This window comes from Frieseomelitta varia, unplaced genomic scaffold (genome assembly GCF_011392965.1).
Source record: "Frieseomelitta varia isolate USP_RPSP 00005682 unplaced genomic scaffold, Fvar_1.2 scaffold_693, whole genome shotgun sequence".
NCBI classification, from domain to species: Eukaryota; Metazoa; Arthropoda; class Insecta; order Hymenoptera; family Apidae; genus Frieseomelitta; species Frieseomelitta varia.
Genome location: NW_025110471.1, coordinates 77,952 through 91,502, shown reverse-complemented (window position 1 = coordinate 91,502; position 13,551 = coordinate 77,952). Strand labels below are relative to the sequence as shown.

Sequence of the window (13,551 nt, the reverse complement as noted above, 5' to 3'; positions counted from 1 at the left end):
TTTATAATCCTATTCACTATAATATAACATTAAACTAAATAAATATATTTACGATATATACATATTTAACATTCCTTAAGAGGTACAATACTCCATCCGAGGACTAATTTATCAAAACCACAAGAGAACAAATTACAAACTCCGCTATCTTCAGCCCAAGTTACCGACGAGACCATCCTTCGATGACCCTGAAATTAATTTCAAGATCAAATGTGGTTTGCCACTACGAATTAATATTTACTGGACTTTTTTTTGCTCTAAATAAAAAATATCGTATACAGATTTTTTTAAAGAGATTAGCCATTAAACTTTAAGAGAAACTTTGGGAAAAATATCGCACAAAGTTAAAACTGATTCCTGAATAACTATAGTATTTCATAAATTTGTAAAATTATGATAATAAAGAATATGTAAATCTTATAGAATATATGATGAAATTTTCTCTCACCTGTCTGCTAGTTCTTGGCAATCTAGCTAATCGTTGACCATTAAGATCAAATAATCTAATTTGTCTATTATCATGTGGAATTGCAACAGTACCAGTGCTTGATACTGCTAATCGATTAGCGGCACTATCGCCTCGAATTGTAGCTAAAGGACTCCGTATATTTCGTAATTCCCATACTTTTACACTTCGATCATCCGAACCGGAAACGATTTTATCTTCACGCGTGAAAACAGCCGATGTCACAGTTCTGTAAAAGAAGCAACAATTGAGGACCTTTCATTTTACACGATGATTCATTATTGATTATTACTTACTCAGTATGCGCTTGAAAAACGGAAACTGAATGGATGGGCTCTCTAAAATCCCACAGACGAAAAGTACTGTCCTTACATGAAGTAACGCAGAGTCGTTGCGTATGATGACTTGATACATGCAAAAGTTCTTGATCGTGTCCACATAACGTATGAATAACTTCTCCAGTTTCTACATCATATAGGTTCGCGGTTCTGTCCCAAGAAGCAGTGACTACTTGTTCTGCATCAGGTAACCAATCTGCAGCCATTACGACAGCCCCATGTCCTAATAATTCTCGTATCGGAGTTCTATAATATTTTACAAAGTAGTATACATACAGAAATGTGTATTTTTTATTTAAAGTTACGCAAGATTAATTTTTTGTCATATACATTAAAGTACAATTCTGATTAAATATTTAATATGATAATAAGAATGATAAGGAAATCCGAATTGGCCTTTTATAAATATTACCTTAATGTAGGAGCTTCTTCCTGTTCTTCATTCAAAACAGTTATACCGCTGAGATTTCTTTCAGAACTCAAACATGAAAGATCTTCAGATGAATTTTGTCTTTTAGGCAAATCCCAATCTACCGCAGCTTGCCATACATGAGCAGAACTATCTCCACTTGATGTAAGGACCAAATCTTTGGTTGGATGGAAACGTACAGAGTTAACAGATCCAGAATGACCTATAAATTAAATGAGAAATATTTTGTGTGTAATATATATTTTGTAGAATGATAATAAAAAAAAAATAAAATAAAAAGAAAAACAAACCAATATACTGTAGTAAACAACGTCCACTGTCCACGGCCCACACTCTAGCAGTATAATCAGCAGAAGCTGTAGCAATAATTTGACCTGATCTTCCAACAGAAACTTCCCAAATACCATCTCTATGTCCAGAATATTCCCTTTGCATACTACATGTCATAGTTGGTGTTTTAAAACTAGAGACTATTTTACTAGTCTGTGCTTTTAACTTATTAGAAGTTGTTTTTGTTTTTGGTGCTGCCATAGCTGCAAATATGATATATTTTAATATAAATGAAAGAGAAAATATAATTTTTATTAAACATTTTTATTAAACAAGTCCGAATTTGTAATAATAAATACTCTTACATTTTTGTTTGGAAAGACTTTTTGTATCTGGAAAGTCTGCAACATCTCCAAGATGTAAGCTGCGTTCTCCATAACATTCTCTTTCAAGCCTCTCATTAAGAATATCTATTTTCTCTTGTACTAGTTTAAAATTCATTAAAAATTATTTTTTTGATATTAAATTCTATAAATAATGGCTGAAAGCTTTATTAAGAATATTAATGAATACATACATCCTAAATTTTCTGTGTATAGAACTTCAAACTCTTTTTCTATTTGTTGAAATAATTCAAAAAGTCGACATCGTAAAGTTGGTGGTAGTACACTGTCATCAGGGTCTGTACGAAAAGCTGCATAATGAAGTACAGTCGGTTGCAATGGAGTAGATCCACTTTGTGATTGCAACTCTGTATCTGTACTACTTTGTACTCTTGGAATAGAAATGCGCTTGATTTTCCCAGAACTCTTATTTCCACTGGTTATAGATGGTTCCCCAGGCATTTTTGATTCTTAAAAATCAAGAATGATATACCTGTACTATCCTGTTTCAATATTATCAAATAATTAAATAAATAACTAAATTTTAAATTTATAACACGATAAAATTATAATAAAATTAAATTACAGCAACAAAAATACTTGTTTAAAACATATATAAAGAGTGAGCAATTGTATCACTGTACATTTAAATAGAATAATTCTCAATACTAGACATACTAACCACTTAGCTAATACTCACGTACATTTTAAACATTTCGGAATTTATTGAAACTAATTGTAATACTGAGTTTTGATAATTGAAACAAGTCTTATTCTAATCTTATGTTTAAATTTACAATAATTTTTAAAGTAATATTCATAATATCCAGATGGTTAACTGGGTTTCTCTTACCATAGGACTCTACTTCGCAGTTGATGGTTCGTCGGTACCTGTTTGACAATTTAAATTATAACGTCTAAACTAAAACATTTGGAAGTTACTACCAAATCTAATAAAAATATAGAAAGGCAATTTACACATGACATAAAACAAAATCGAGTGGCAAGTTCTGAATTGATTTCGAACGTCATACCATATATGCATGTAGTATACGGTCAATATACGTACATAGAACAAGTTTAAACAGAATAAAAACACGACTAATAAAAAGGAATTTATAAAAATTAAAAAATAGAATGATAATTGTACATAAGTATAATGTTATAAATTCAACTGCCAAGTTTAAACTATCGGAAAAGCCGTGTATTATTATTATATTATTAATAATATTTTCGACTTCTATAATATATATTATTTAATTGTAAAAATTTAAAAAAAATGTAAAATGTAAAACATTTTGAAAACTGGTACAAAGATACACTGAAATAGTATTCTAATTTTTTATTATTTTGTATTGGAATTGTAACTCTACATCTTGTATCGTGTATGATCAAAATAAAATCACAAAACTTTGAAACAGTAGAAATTTTTTAATCTTATTTTTATAAAAAAATTTATGTTCTTAGTACATCATATAGTATTAAATTTTATTGCATTACACTCTTTTTTGTATTAATACAGATAAAACATCAGGTTAGAGGATTTGATATTTGCATGTACAATGTACTTTTTGATATTGATTTATAATTTATATTGTAAAATTTATTGTATCTTGTGATGTAATATAATTGAATTGACTTTTTAATATATTTTATTGTAAATAATTGTATCGAATAAATTAATTCTTAATATTTTTCTTTAATGTATTCTTTTTTTTCATTCAAGGTTATATAGTAACTTTCTTTGAGGTTATACGTCATTTTTTTTATCGAGATTATTTTTACACGATTATATGTACGAGTATATTAAACTTGCTAATGACACATATTTTTTAAATGTTTTAATACTTTGATATATGTAATAAACATATTCACAATTTTGAATTTTAAGTGATGTGATTATAAATTTAATGAATTGTAAGAAATATGAATTGTATTCTATCATAGTCATAAGCTTTTGAAATATTATAAATTATTCAAATTGAATTTTTTTTTTCAATTTAAATTTTCAATATATTGTCTGATAATATTTATAATATTTATAAAACTATGAACAAAAAGAAAAACCAAGAAACTTTGGAGAAGGAACAGCTTCAATTGCTCAGCAAAACGGTAAATATACTTAATATAATTATTTTGTTTAACAAATAAATATAATTAAAGAATATTATACAATAGAAGTATTTAGAAAATATTTAATTTTATAGTATAAATACTCTATAAATAACATTTTTGTTAGGAGCTGATAGAAAAAATAATAAAATTGGAAGAAGAAAATAAACAACTGAAAGCAGTAAATGAAAAATCAAAGAATAAAAATACTATTCGTAAATTACAAAAACCATTTGACTTTTCAAAGTATATAAACATATATATAGATAAATAAAATAAAATAAATAATTTTTACATAAACTTTACTCAAATTTTAGATGCAGTAAGAGGCATATTCTTTTGAAATTTTACTATCTTGGATGGGATTATAATGGTTTTGTTGTACAAGAGAGCATTGATAATACAATTGAGGAGCACTTATTTGAGGCATTAATAAAAAGTTGTTGTATAGAATCGCGTGAAACATCAAATTACCATAGATGTGGAAGAACAGATAAAGGTGTCAGTTCATTTTCACAAGTGATTTCCATAGATTTAAGGAGTAAATTAAATCCAGAAGATCAATATAAATTAGAAGATGAACTTCCATACTGCAAAATATTAAATAGATTACTTCCTTCTAATATAAGATGTATTGCGTGGTGTCCAATACCTAGTGATTTTTCAGCAAGATTTAACTGTAAATTTCGAACATACAAGTACTTTTTCCCAAGAGGAAAGTTAGACATAAATTTAATGGATAAAGCTGTTAAATATACTATAGGAGAGCATGATTTTCGAAATATTTGTAAAATGGATGTTGCCAATGGTGTTATTAACTATCTAAGAAAAGTTATCAATGCAGAAGTATGTATGTATCGTCGAGATTTTAGAAATGTTTCAGGTAATTATGGCACCTAAATCATATGTAATTACTTTTAATGTTCATGAAGTTCAATATTGTTTAAGATTATTATGTTTATTTATTGTTAATGACATACATGTCATTTTGAAATTTTTATTTAAAATTAGTTCTTCTAAAATTTGGTCTCATAAGATCTTTTAAAAATTTATGTTCGTTTACGAAATTGCAAAAGTTATATGTAATATATTTATTTATAGGATATGATGTGTGCCAATTAATTATAACAAGTCAAGCATTTTTATGGCATCAAATTCGGTGTTTAATGGGTGTTTTGTTCCTTATTGGTCAAGGAAAGGAAGAGCCTGAGATTATTTTAGAGCTTTTGAATATTGAAAAATATCCTAAGAAACCACAATATAATTTAGCTCATGAAATACCATTAAACCTTTGGTATTGTGAGTATGATACTAAGGAATGGTACATTGATAAAAATGAATTAATAAATACAATAAAATTTCTACAAAAGGATTGGACTTTGAATACGATAAAGTATATATAATTTTAATAAACTGTAATTTTAATTTGTTAATAATATATGACCTTATAAACAATTATATTGCCAATTCAAGCTTTTTTATATAAAAAATAATATAATTTCAGGTCAGTCATGATTGAAAATATGTTATCAGATTTGGAAGATTCAATAGACTGTAAAGATATATTTTTTCAAAGCGATTGTTTATTACTTGGTATACAACCTAGAATGTATCAACGATTAATGAAACGACCCACTTGTGGTTAGTATTCGAATAATTTTTCTATTTTCAATGTTTCCAGAAGAAATAATTATATTAAATGTACAATTTTTCTTGTAGAGAGTTTGGAAAGTAAAATAAAACACTACGAAAGTAAGAAAAAGAAGAAAGAGAAGCCAGAAAAGAACGATGATAAATAAATGTATCAATTTGTTTAACAATAAAATATTTTAATTTTGTTAACTTATACGTACTTTATGACACATAATGGCCTTGTTATATTCCTAGCCTTGTTTGATCCTGTCTCATTTCCTTCTAACACACGCATTAAACGCACTAAAGACACTAAAAACATACACGAAGCATAAGTTCAATGGTGCAACGTCCTTGCATACCAAGTTATTTTAATACTGGCAGCACACTTTTCATTCAAAGTACATTAAAATGGCGACAAAAAATTGTACATCAACTTTTAAGGGATGTAAAAATAGATGTAGGTTATTGTCCTACGTTCCTAGATCCAAATCCATGATCAAATTCAGCGATTTGAGTTGCGAAAAATGCGCGTATTTCACAAAATTGTTCAATTTCGTAATATTTTTTGGAGGAAAGTCCATTTTCAAGGAAAATTAATTCATAGTAATATGAAATTGGCAATTGTCTTTCAAAACGAGCTCAAATGAATTGATGTAACGATTTTCTTTTCTGAAATTATAACAATTCAAAATTACTTATTAGTTTACGTGGAAATGATTGATTAATGACGTTGATCTAACTAATTAATTAATGAAAAGAAACACAAGATAAAAATAATCGTAGCTGTAACATCATGTAAAAATTAGCATTTTTTAAATAGTTTCATATTATTACATTCCATGTACACAGTAGAATTATATTTATTTAATTACTGCTCGATTAATTAAACTCCTAAATTTATTCTATTTATGCACGTGAATTTCTATTAATAAAATAGAAAATTTTGGCTAAAATCCAGTTAAAAAATACTCTAGTTCACGAATCTAAACAAATACAGTTTTATTAAAATTATTTTACGTATTAATACATTTCATTAAATCGTAAATAGAAAGTGATCTTCTATTTCTTCTTATATGGGAAATCAAAAGAATTGGAAACAAAATTTATTGTGAAATTGATCGCATCGGTCTGACAGCAGCTTTAGCTTTGTTTTGGTCTCTGGTTCGATCCATAGGACCGGAGGAACATGCGCTTTCGTGTCTTCCGATTTCATGCTTGCTTCATACTTCATACTTGATGCACTTCTCGGCATTATTCCTTTCAAGTTTGCGTTTTGTTGCTTTCGTGCTGCTTATTTCTATCATGGTTGTGAACAACAGAACGTGGGAGGCTAATGAAAGAGTCTCGTAATTGATTCTAAAATGATTAGTTGATCCACTAAAATTAATTTGATGAATGGTAGTTTGAATAAACTACCGAAAACTGATATCTAGAAAGGTATGTATTTCATTCCATATTATATTTACGAAATTGCAAATATAAGATTCTACATTCATTTGATTTTTTTATTTAATTAACTTATAAAATTGTCTCCGAAAGTATCTTTCATGAACTCGAATTCTTTTTAAAATTAATAATTTTATTTGAATTTTAAAAATGTTACTTGCCTATTCGATATAGATGCTGTTAAACAAACAAGTGGACCGCGTATACGTCGAGATCTTTTTTATTATTTGTATATCGAGTGTGATAAAATGCTCTAGCGTACCATGTACGTTCAACACCATGTGTATGTGTTGGATTCAAGACGACGAAGATTTCACGAAGATGGACATCAACTGCATTGGAATACCGTTTGCCAGATTTCCAGGTAGATGGACTGGAACTTTGATTGTAAAATGGATTATCAACAAAAATTTTTGTAACAAAAGTTACATTGTACAGAAATGATTATGATTGTCATTTAATGATAATTTTTTTTTCTTTAAATAAAGATGTTTCTCAGATTTATCTTCATCTTCTAAAGTAAAACTCTTTACTCTGCTTTATTTTCTAATACTGACTCTTAAAATGAATATTTTACATTATCAACGCCATTCTTTACTACAGTTTTATAAATTAAAAATGTATTTAATAACAGATGTCTCTGTGAGTTATGTGGCTCAGTTGGATGTAGTTGGATCCGGAATACAAACATTGGATAACGATGCGCTTACGAGTATAGTTGGTGTTGAAGCTTTAGGATTAATGAGCAATCGGTTGTCTAACATCGGCGATAAATCTTTTTCGTAAGTCAAAACATCTTTTGAGACTTCTTGTAATCAGCTTTCAAATAAATCAATGAAATAAAAATTTGTAAATTTATCTTCAAAATATTTAGTACTTCATTTAAGAGAATATATGTTATTAGAGGTATTGCGGATAGTTTACGATCGCTAGATCTCAGCTACAATGCCTTGGAAGATGTACCGTTTAAAGTTTTTCGTGACCTGAAGAAATTGAACTGGCTCAACATGCATAGGTAAATGTATAGAAAATTTGATAAACGTTTTAATTAATTCGATACAAAAAAAAAATCTATTAATCTGTCGATTCATGAATAATGTTATATTTATTGTTTAATAGAAACTAAATTTATTAGTGTGGTATCATCTCAGAGAAATTAATTTTTATCACACTACAGTTTTTATAAAAATTAAAAACGATAAGTTAAAACTTAAGCAATTACAAATTTAATGTTAGAAAATTGAGAAATAGAGTGACGAATCTGTGAAATTTAATATACGAAAATTAATTAATAAAATCAATTTTATTTTTAGTAATCATTTGACATCGCTGGATGGTGACTGGGGATACGTGAAGGATGAACTAACGAACGCCTTTTTCGGAGATAATTCAATCATCGAGATACCAAAAATATTCAGCACGTTCGAAAACCTAGCTTGGTTGAATCTTGACAATAACAATATCGAGGAACTTTCAGAAGATTGTCTGCCACCTAACATACACACACTAAGCTTGAACAGCAATCTTTTAAAATCTTTTCCATCCTCTCTAAAATCTTTGAAACATCTTACATGGTTGTATCTAAGAGGCAACGATTTCAAAAGCCTCGAGTTGCCCGATTTCCAAAGTTCGAATTTGGAATTGATCGATGTCAGTGAAAATTGCATCGAATGGATTACCACGTTAGGCTTGACCAATCGAACTTTGAAAATTAAAGACTTCAATTTGGACAGCAACAAGTTGACATCATTGACTGCCGAAATTTTCGGTCGTCTCGAGACTAAAAGGATTCATTTGTCCTCGAATTCGATTAAGAACGTCCACGATAATGCTTTCCGAGGGCTTGAGGATATGTTGGAGTATCTGAATCTGGAAAACAATGATCTTTCCAATGTTCCAGCCGCTGTTAGCCGATTGAGAAAGTTGTCGTACTTGTATCTTGCCAACAACGATATAAGAAACATATCTGGGGATGCATTTAACGAATTTGCGGATAATTTACGGGCGCTTTCATTGGCTACGAACAGTTTGGATGCGGTTCCAGTTGCGGCTTTGTCCAGGTAATTTCAGATTAAATTTTAAGATACAATTAAATAATTTTTAATTGGTTGAATATTTGACGTTTCGAGTTCATTGATTTTGTTTTGCGAGAGAAATTGATATAATTTTCATTCTAGTATCGCGAATCATTTTTGTTTTTATTTCATTATATACATATACATTTATACATGATAATTTCATTGAATAGGTGTCAGAGACTACTCCATCTTAATCTTGGCTATAACAAAATCTCCCATATTCAGCCGGGTGATTTCGAATGGGCAGAAGACCTTGAAATTCTCCTGCTTAGGAACAACGTCTTGACGAAATTGAAAGACGAAACCTTCAAAGGAGCAAGTAAGTTTCAGATTAGTTAATGAAATTGTTCTTTTAACTAGGCAATCTTTTATCAATATTCTGTTCTAGAAGATTGCTTTCATTAAATATAATTTTATTTTATAAAATTATGATTTATCTCGTGTCTTTTAAATTTTTTTCCATCCGCCATATGTATGTCATCAATCAGAATACGATTTTAAATAATTCAATAGAATTCGTTTCCTGGATAATCCAATTCTGATCGATGACTTTATCTTTTCAATTATATTTGATAATATTTCTCACTTGTAGCAGTTTCTTTTATTGAGATCCATGCTTTCAGGGAAGCTGAAAGAGCTCAGTTTGTCTTTCAATCACTTGACGGAGCTCGACGACGATTGCTTCATCGGTATCGAGGAGAGCCTCGACATTCTCGAATTGAGTTTCGCTTTTGCGACCGACGTGTTCCCTCAACGGGCACTCAGACCTCTTTCCAATCTGCTCTGGCTCGTTTTGGACAACAATAATTTTCAAACAATCGAGGCGACCGCGTTCTACTCCTTCCAACGATTGCGCTACATCAATCTGGAATCGAATCGGCTTCACTACTTACCCGAACGAATATTCCTGTCTAGCGTCCACCCGGAACTTCGGGATGTGAAACTCGGCTACAACTTTCTCGAAGCGATTCCAGACTTCAGTTTTCACAATTTGACTGAACTGAGATCGTTGGACCTGACTGGCAATAGAATAACGTTTCTTAATTCCGATTCTATCATGGATTGCCCGGAATTGGTGACGCTATCGTTGGCTTACAACCGAATCACTAAAATGGAGAAGAACGCATTTTACGGTTTACCTAGTTTGCGCTTCCTGCATCTGGAATTTAACAAGCTAACGATGCTGGATTTAGACGCGATTGCGGAGATCGGTGGCCCGGATTTCGCTCTCAACGTTTCGTACAACGCGATCTCCATTATAAATTCCGGAAGCTCGTCGAATAATTTGACTAGGCTGGATTTGAGCTTCAACAATATCAGTCATTTGCCGGCTGATACGTTCTATGGAACACCGGAATTGAAGAGTTTGGATTTGCAGAGTAATTTCATCACTGTTCTCGAGTCAGGTAAGGTAACATATTATGTCGTTATTTTATTTAGTCGATGTGGAGAACGCAGAATTTTCTGAGTAAAAATAAAAATTTCTTCCGTACGTAATTTAATTTTGCACGAAATTTTTATAACACTTTAATATTGTATTTTTGTATTATTTTATAATAATAATAACAATATTTGTATACACACATTTATTATATTTATTGTAATCTCATTTAATAAATTCTCGAACTCTTTTACAATGGTCTATTACTAAAATATTATTATTATTATATTTTAGCTTATTATCTCAATTTCATAATTATCTTTTAACAATCATCATCTGATAAAAAGTCACCGTGTAAATTTTTCCAGGCACGTTCACGCTGAGACGTTTAGAAACGCTGAATCTGCGTAACAATAAGATCGAAGGTTTACGAAAACAGTCTTTCCACGGTCTAGAACTTTTGCAACAATTAGATCTAAGTGGAAATCAGATCACTCAATTGTCTACCGAGCAATTCCGCAACCTGAAGAATCTGCGAATCTTGAATCTGTCTGGGAATAAGATAAGATCCTTACCCAGAGACGTTTTCGAAGGAACGAAGTTAGAGATTCTCGATCTGAGCAAGAATAAATTCACCGTGGTACCATCACCATCTTTCATCGAGGTTGGCTACACTTTGCGGGATCTTAATCTAGCGGACAATTTCGTGGATCATCTGGACTCGACTGCTTTTCCAACTTCGCAGCTGGTCTCGTTAAATTTGGCGCACAACAGGCTGACCATTCTACCAGATAACTCGTTTGTCTCACTGGGAAAGCTTTTAAGCTTGAACGTGTCTCAGAATGTTCTTCAGGCGAATTTCAAAGAGTTGTTTCACTATTTGCCTGGACTGAGACAGTTGTTTTTAGCCAGCTGCGGTCTCAGAGATATACCTCTCCTTCCTCTGACCAATTTAAACGTTCTAGATCTGTCTTTCAATCATATTGACTCGACGTCTGATAAGCAATTCCAGTATTTGAAAGGTCTGAAGATCCTGTGGTTGATGAACGACTCGTTGACGTCTATGCCTAATATGAAATTAAATCTACTGAGGGAACTTGACGTGTCTGGTAATCCAATTGTGGTGAGTGTATTAGTTAATTGAATTTCCAAAGATTTCCAAATATTGCCGTCAAAAGAGGCTTGCTAATGAAAATTAAAAATCCAGGAGCTGACGAAGGAGAGTTTCCTTGGCTACCCAAGGCTAGAGGAATTAAACCTAAGAAACCTAAACAAGACCAGATCTGTGGACAAAGATTCTCTTCGCGTTTTGAAATACCTGAAACATCTTCGAATTCAAACGTGGCCTGAGGCAGACGGTTTCCACCTTCGACATCTGTTAACTGGCTTGCCATTGAAAACTGTAGAGATTCAAGTAACAGAACATTTGTTGAAAGATCAGATACAAAACGCTTTCACAAAACAGTTGAGGGAATTGACTATTTCCGGAAGTGATCTTGAGGCGATCTCGTCGGAGGCGTTCTCCACTATCGAAGGCGGTGAATTGGTATTAAGAATCAGGGACACTCGAGTTCGAAGACTGCAGTCGGACATATTTCTCTCTTTGACGAAGAGACTGTCTCAATTGACTTTGGACTTGAGGAACAATCATATCAACGAGCTCAGTCCTTCGGTTATTTACGGGAATCTCTCGTGGGAGAGCGTTGGGACTAACATGGTTGCTGGTGAATGAGATTTAAATTATTTAATATTTACGAGTATTATTGTCGTTGTGATAAATTTGATATTGTGTAAAGAAAGTGGTGGAATGAAATTTTAAAAAAAGACTCGAAAATACGGTGACTCTTATTAATAATCCATGAGTTATTGCTCTGTATAATAGTGTTAATCGACTAATTGTTTCTTAATACATTAAAATGTTTATTATGATTAGTAGAAACATAAATATCACTTACTTGGTTCTCTGCGTGAGAAACCAAAAAAAATTATTTATATTATTTACATTTTTATAATTACTTATATTATTACTATCATTTATATTAATTCCATATATTTGATATTGACAACAGCCCGCAGTTTATTAATAAGAGTCACTGTTTAAAAAATATGTGTCTCGTTGAAATGAACACATGATACAAATATAATGAAAGAAATATGATTAGAATCTCCTTACTCAAACTCACGTAGTTATTTTCTCGCTGTTCTTCAGGAGGTCTGCAAGTATCAGGAAATCCTCTCGAGTGCGACTGCGAGATCGCTTGGCTCAGTTTATGGTTGCGAAGGTGGCTTCGAGAATCTCGTCAGATCCACACCGCTTCTCAGTCAGACGCGCGACAATTAAGAACGATTGCTGGAAGAGCTGTTTGTACCGAGACCACACCATCTTACTCGTCTGATAAAGTTTTACTAACTCTAGGAACCCCTCATACTGCCTGCCAAGCCTCTGCTCTTAGCTCTGGCAACTACGAGAGGCTGGCTACCACTTGGCTGGCTATAGTCGACATCATTCTCCTTACGATAGTCGCGCCTACTGACTCGTTTATTTTGTACTGAAACGAAGACGTTAGTATTGTTCTAGCATTTTTTTTTTTTTTTTCAAGTACCTTTTACCTTTTATTTGAACATATAGATACTTGAAGTTGGGAATTGACTTTACTAATTGAATTTGGGAATTCCTTTCGTAGGATTTAAGAGGTTTTCGAGTGATTTAAAGCTGTTGCTTTCGACGATAAACAAAGGAGAACGTTGAATTTATATTTACGAAGGTATGTAAATATGTTACTTGTAAATCATTTGACTTGATTCAATAGCTGAGATAATTACTACTCGGATAGTAATAATAAAGTATGCGCACAAATGATGTTACCTTTACTAGTGGTAAGTTTAATACTAGCCGTTTGTTTAACGTGTTATTATTTACATTTGGGAAATAAAGAATTTTTATAGCAAGACTTTACAGATGGACGAATTGAAATTCCTCAAACACGAAATCATCACTGATTCTTTTTACTT

General features: G+C 31.3%; 3 protein-coding genes across 9 annotated transcripts; 2 read left to right on the top strand and 1 right to left on the bottom strand.

Moving 5' to 3' along the window:
- Positions 1 to 24: 24 nt before the first annotated feature.
- Positions 25 to 6,123, bottom strand: LOC122535270 (WD repeat-containing protein 37). Of its 4 annotated transcripts, none has more exons than XM_043666665.1 (8): positions 5,853 to 6,123; positions 2,082 to 2,357; positions 1,870 to 1,989; positions 1,525 to 1,767; positions 1,217 to 1,436; positions 763 to 1,050; positions 449 to 695; positions 25 to 188 (listed from the first exon to the last, which is right to left on the bottom strand). In XM_043666665.1, the coding sequence occupies exons 2-8, from the start codon at positions 2,347 to 2,349 to the stop codon at positions 66 to 68; spliced, it is 1,509 nt and encodes a 502-aa protein (XP_043522600.1). In that variant the 5' UTR covers positions 2,350 to 2,357; positions 5,853 to 6,123; the 3' UTR covers positions 25 to 65. The 4 variants fall into 4 exon arrangements, with proteins under 4 accessions (XP_043522600.1, XP_043522601.1, XP_043522598.1 ...); XM_043666666.1 differs by lacking the exon at positions 5,853 to 6,123 and adding an exon at positions 4,474 to 4,589; XM_043666663.1 differs by lacking the exon at positions 5,853 to 6,123 and adding an exon at positions 2,741 to 2,972.
- LOC122535272 (tRNA pseudouridine(38/39) synthase) lies at positions 3,600 to 5,798 on the top strand. 2 transcript variants are annotated; one of them, XM_043666669.1, is made up of 6 exons: positions 3,604 to 3,999; positions 4,127 to 4,245; positions 4,317 to 4,882; positions 5,101 to 5,392; positions 5,504 to 5,640; positions 5,719 to 5,798. In XM_043666669.1, exons 1-6 carry the CDS (start codon positions 3,937 to 3,939, stop codon positions 5,796 to 5,798), a joined length of 1,257 nt encoding a protein of 418 aa, XP_043522604.1. In that variant the 5' UTR covers positions 3,604 to 3,936. The 2 variants fall into 2 exon arrangements, with proteins under 2 accessions (XP_043522605.1, XP_043522604.1); XM_043666670.1 differs by lacking the exon at positions 5,719 to 5,798 and having other exon boundaries at positions 3,600 to 3,999; positions 5,101 to 5,414; positions 5,504 to 5,591.
- A 685-nt stretch (positions 6,124 to 6,808) lies between the features above and the next one.
- On the top strand, positions 6,809 to 13,488 carry LOC122535266 (chaoptin). 3 transcript variants are annotated; one of them, XM_043666659.1, is made up of 11 exons: positions 6,810 to 7,071; positions 7,255 to 7,444; positions 7,715 to 7,862; positions 7,985 to 8,095; positions 8,394 to 9,140; positions 9,329 to 9,477; positions 9,782 to 10,564; positions 10,908 to 11,662; positions 11,747 to 12,263; positions 12,749 to 13,101; positions 13,224 to 13,488. In XM_043666659.1, the coding sequence occupies exons 2-10, from the start codon at positions 7,255 to 7,257 to the stop codon at positions 13,090 to 13,092; spliced, it is 3,744 nt and encodes a 1,247-aa protein (XP_043522594.1). In that variant the 5' UTR covers positions 6,810 to 7,071; the 3' UTR covers positions 13,093 to 13,101; positions 13,224 to 13,488. The 3 variants fall into 3 exon arrangements, with proteins under 3 accessions (XP_043522593.1, XP_043522594.1, XP_043522595.1); XM_043666658.1 differs by having other exon boundaries at positions 6,809 to 7,071; positions 12,749 to 13,488; XM_043666660.1 differs by lacking the exons at positions 6,810 to 7,071; positions 7,255 to 7,444 and having other exon boundaries at positions 7,723 to 7,862; positions 7,987 to 8,095; positions 12,749 to 13,488.
- The last annotated feature ends 63 nt before the right edge of the window (positions 13,489 to 13,551 follow it).

What these genes read in the sequence shown, in the direction of transcription:
- LOC122535270 (XM_043666665.1), bottom strand. Translation starts at nt 2,349, where the DNA reads ATGCCTGGGGAACCATCTATAACCAGTGGAAATAAGAGTTCTGGGAAA. An exon ending in ATACACAGAAAATTTAGGAT is followed by an intron (nt 1,990 to 2,081) that starts GTATGTATTCAT and finishes ATTTTAAACTAG; the next exon opens with TACAAGAGAAAATAGATATT. An exon ending in TTGTTTACTACAGTATATTG is followed by an intron (nt 1,437 to 1,524) that starts GTTTGTTTTTCT and finishes TTTAATTTATAG; the next exon opens with GTCATTCTGGATCTGTTAAC.
- LOC122535272 (XM_043666669.1), top strand. Translation starts at nt 3,937, where the DNA reads ATGAACAAAAAGAAAAACCAAGAAACTTTGGAGAAGGAACAGCTTCAA. An exon ending in AAACCATTTGACTTTTCAAA is followed by an intron (nt 4,246 to 4,316) that starts GTATATAAACAT and finishes CTCAAATTTTAG; the next exon opens with ATGCAGTAAGAGGCATATTC. An exon ending in AATGAAACGACCCACTTGTG is followed by an intron (nt 5,641 to 5,718) that starts GTTAGTATTCGA and finishes TTTTTCTTGTAG; the next exon opens with AGAGTTTGGAAAGTAAAATA.
- LOC122535266 (XM_043666658.1), top strand. Translation starts at nt 7,255, where the DNA reads ATGCTGTTAAACAAACAAGTGGACCGCGTATACGTCGAGATCTTTTTT. An exon ending in ACCGTTTGCCAGATTTCCAG is followed by an intron (nt 7,445 to 7,714) that starts GTAGATGGACTG and finishes ATTTAATAACAG; the next exon opens with ATGTCTCTGTGAGTTATGTG. An exon ending in TGTCTGGTAATCCAATTGTG is followed by an intron (nt 11,663 to 11,746) that starts GTGAGTGTATTA and finishes TTAAAAATCCAG; the next exon opens with GAGCTGACGAAGGAGAGTTT.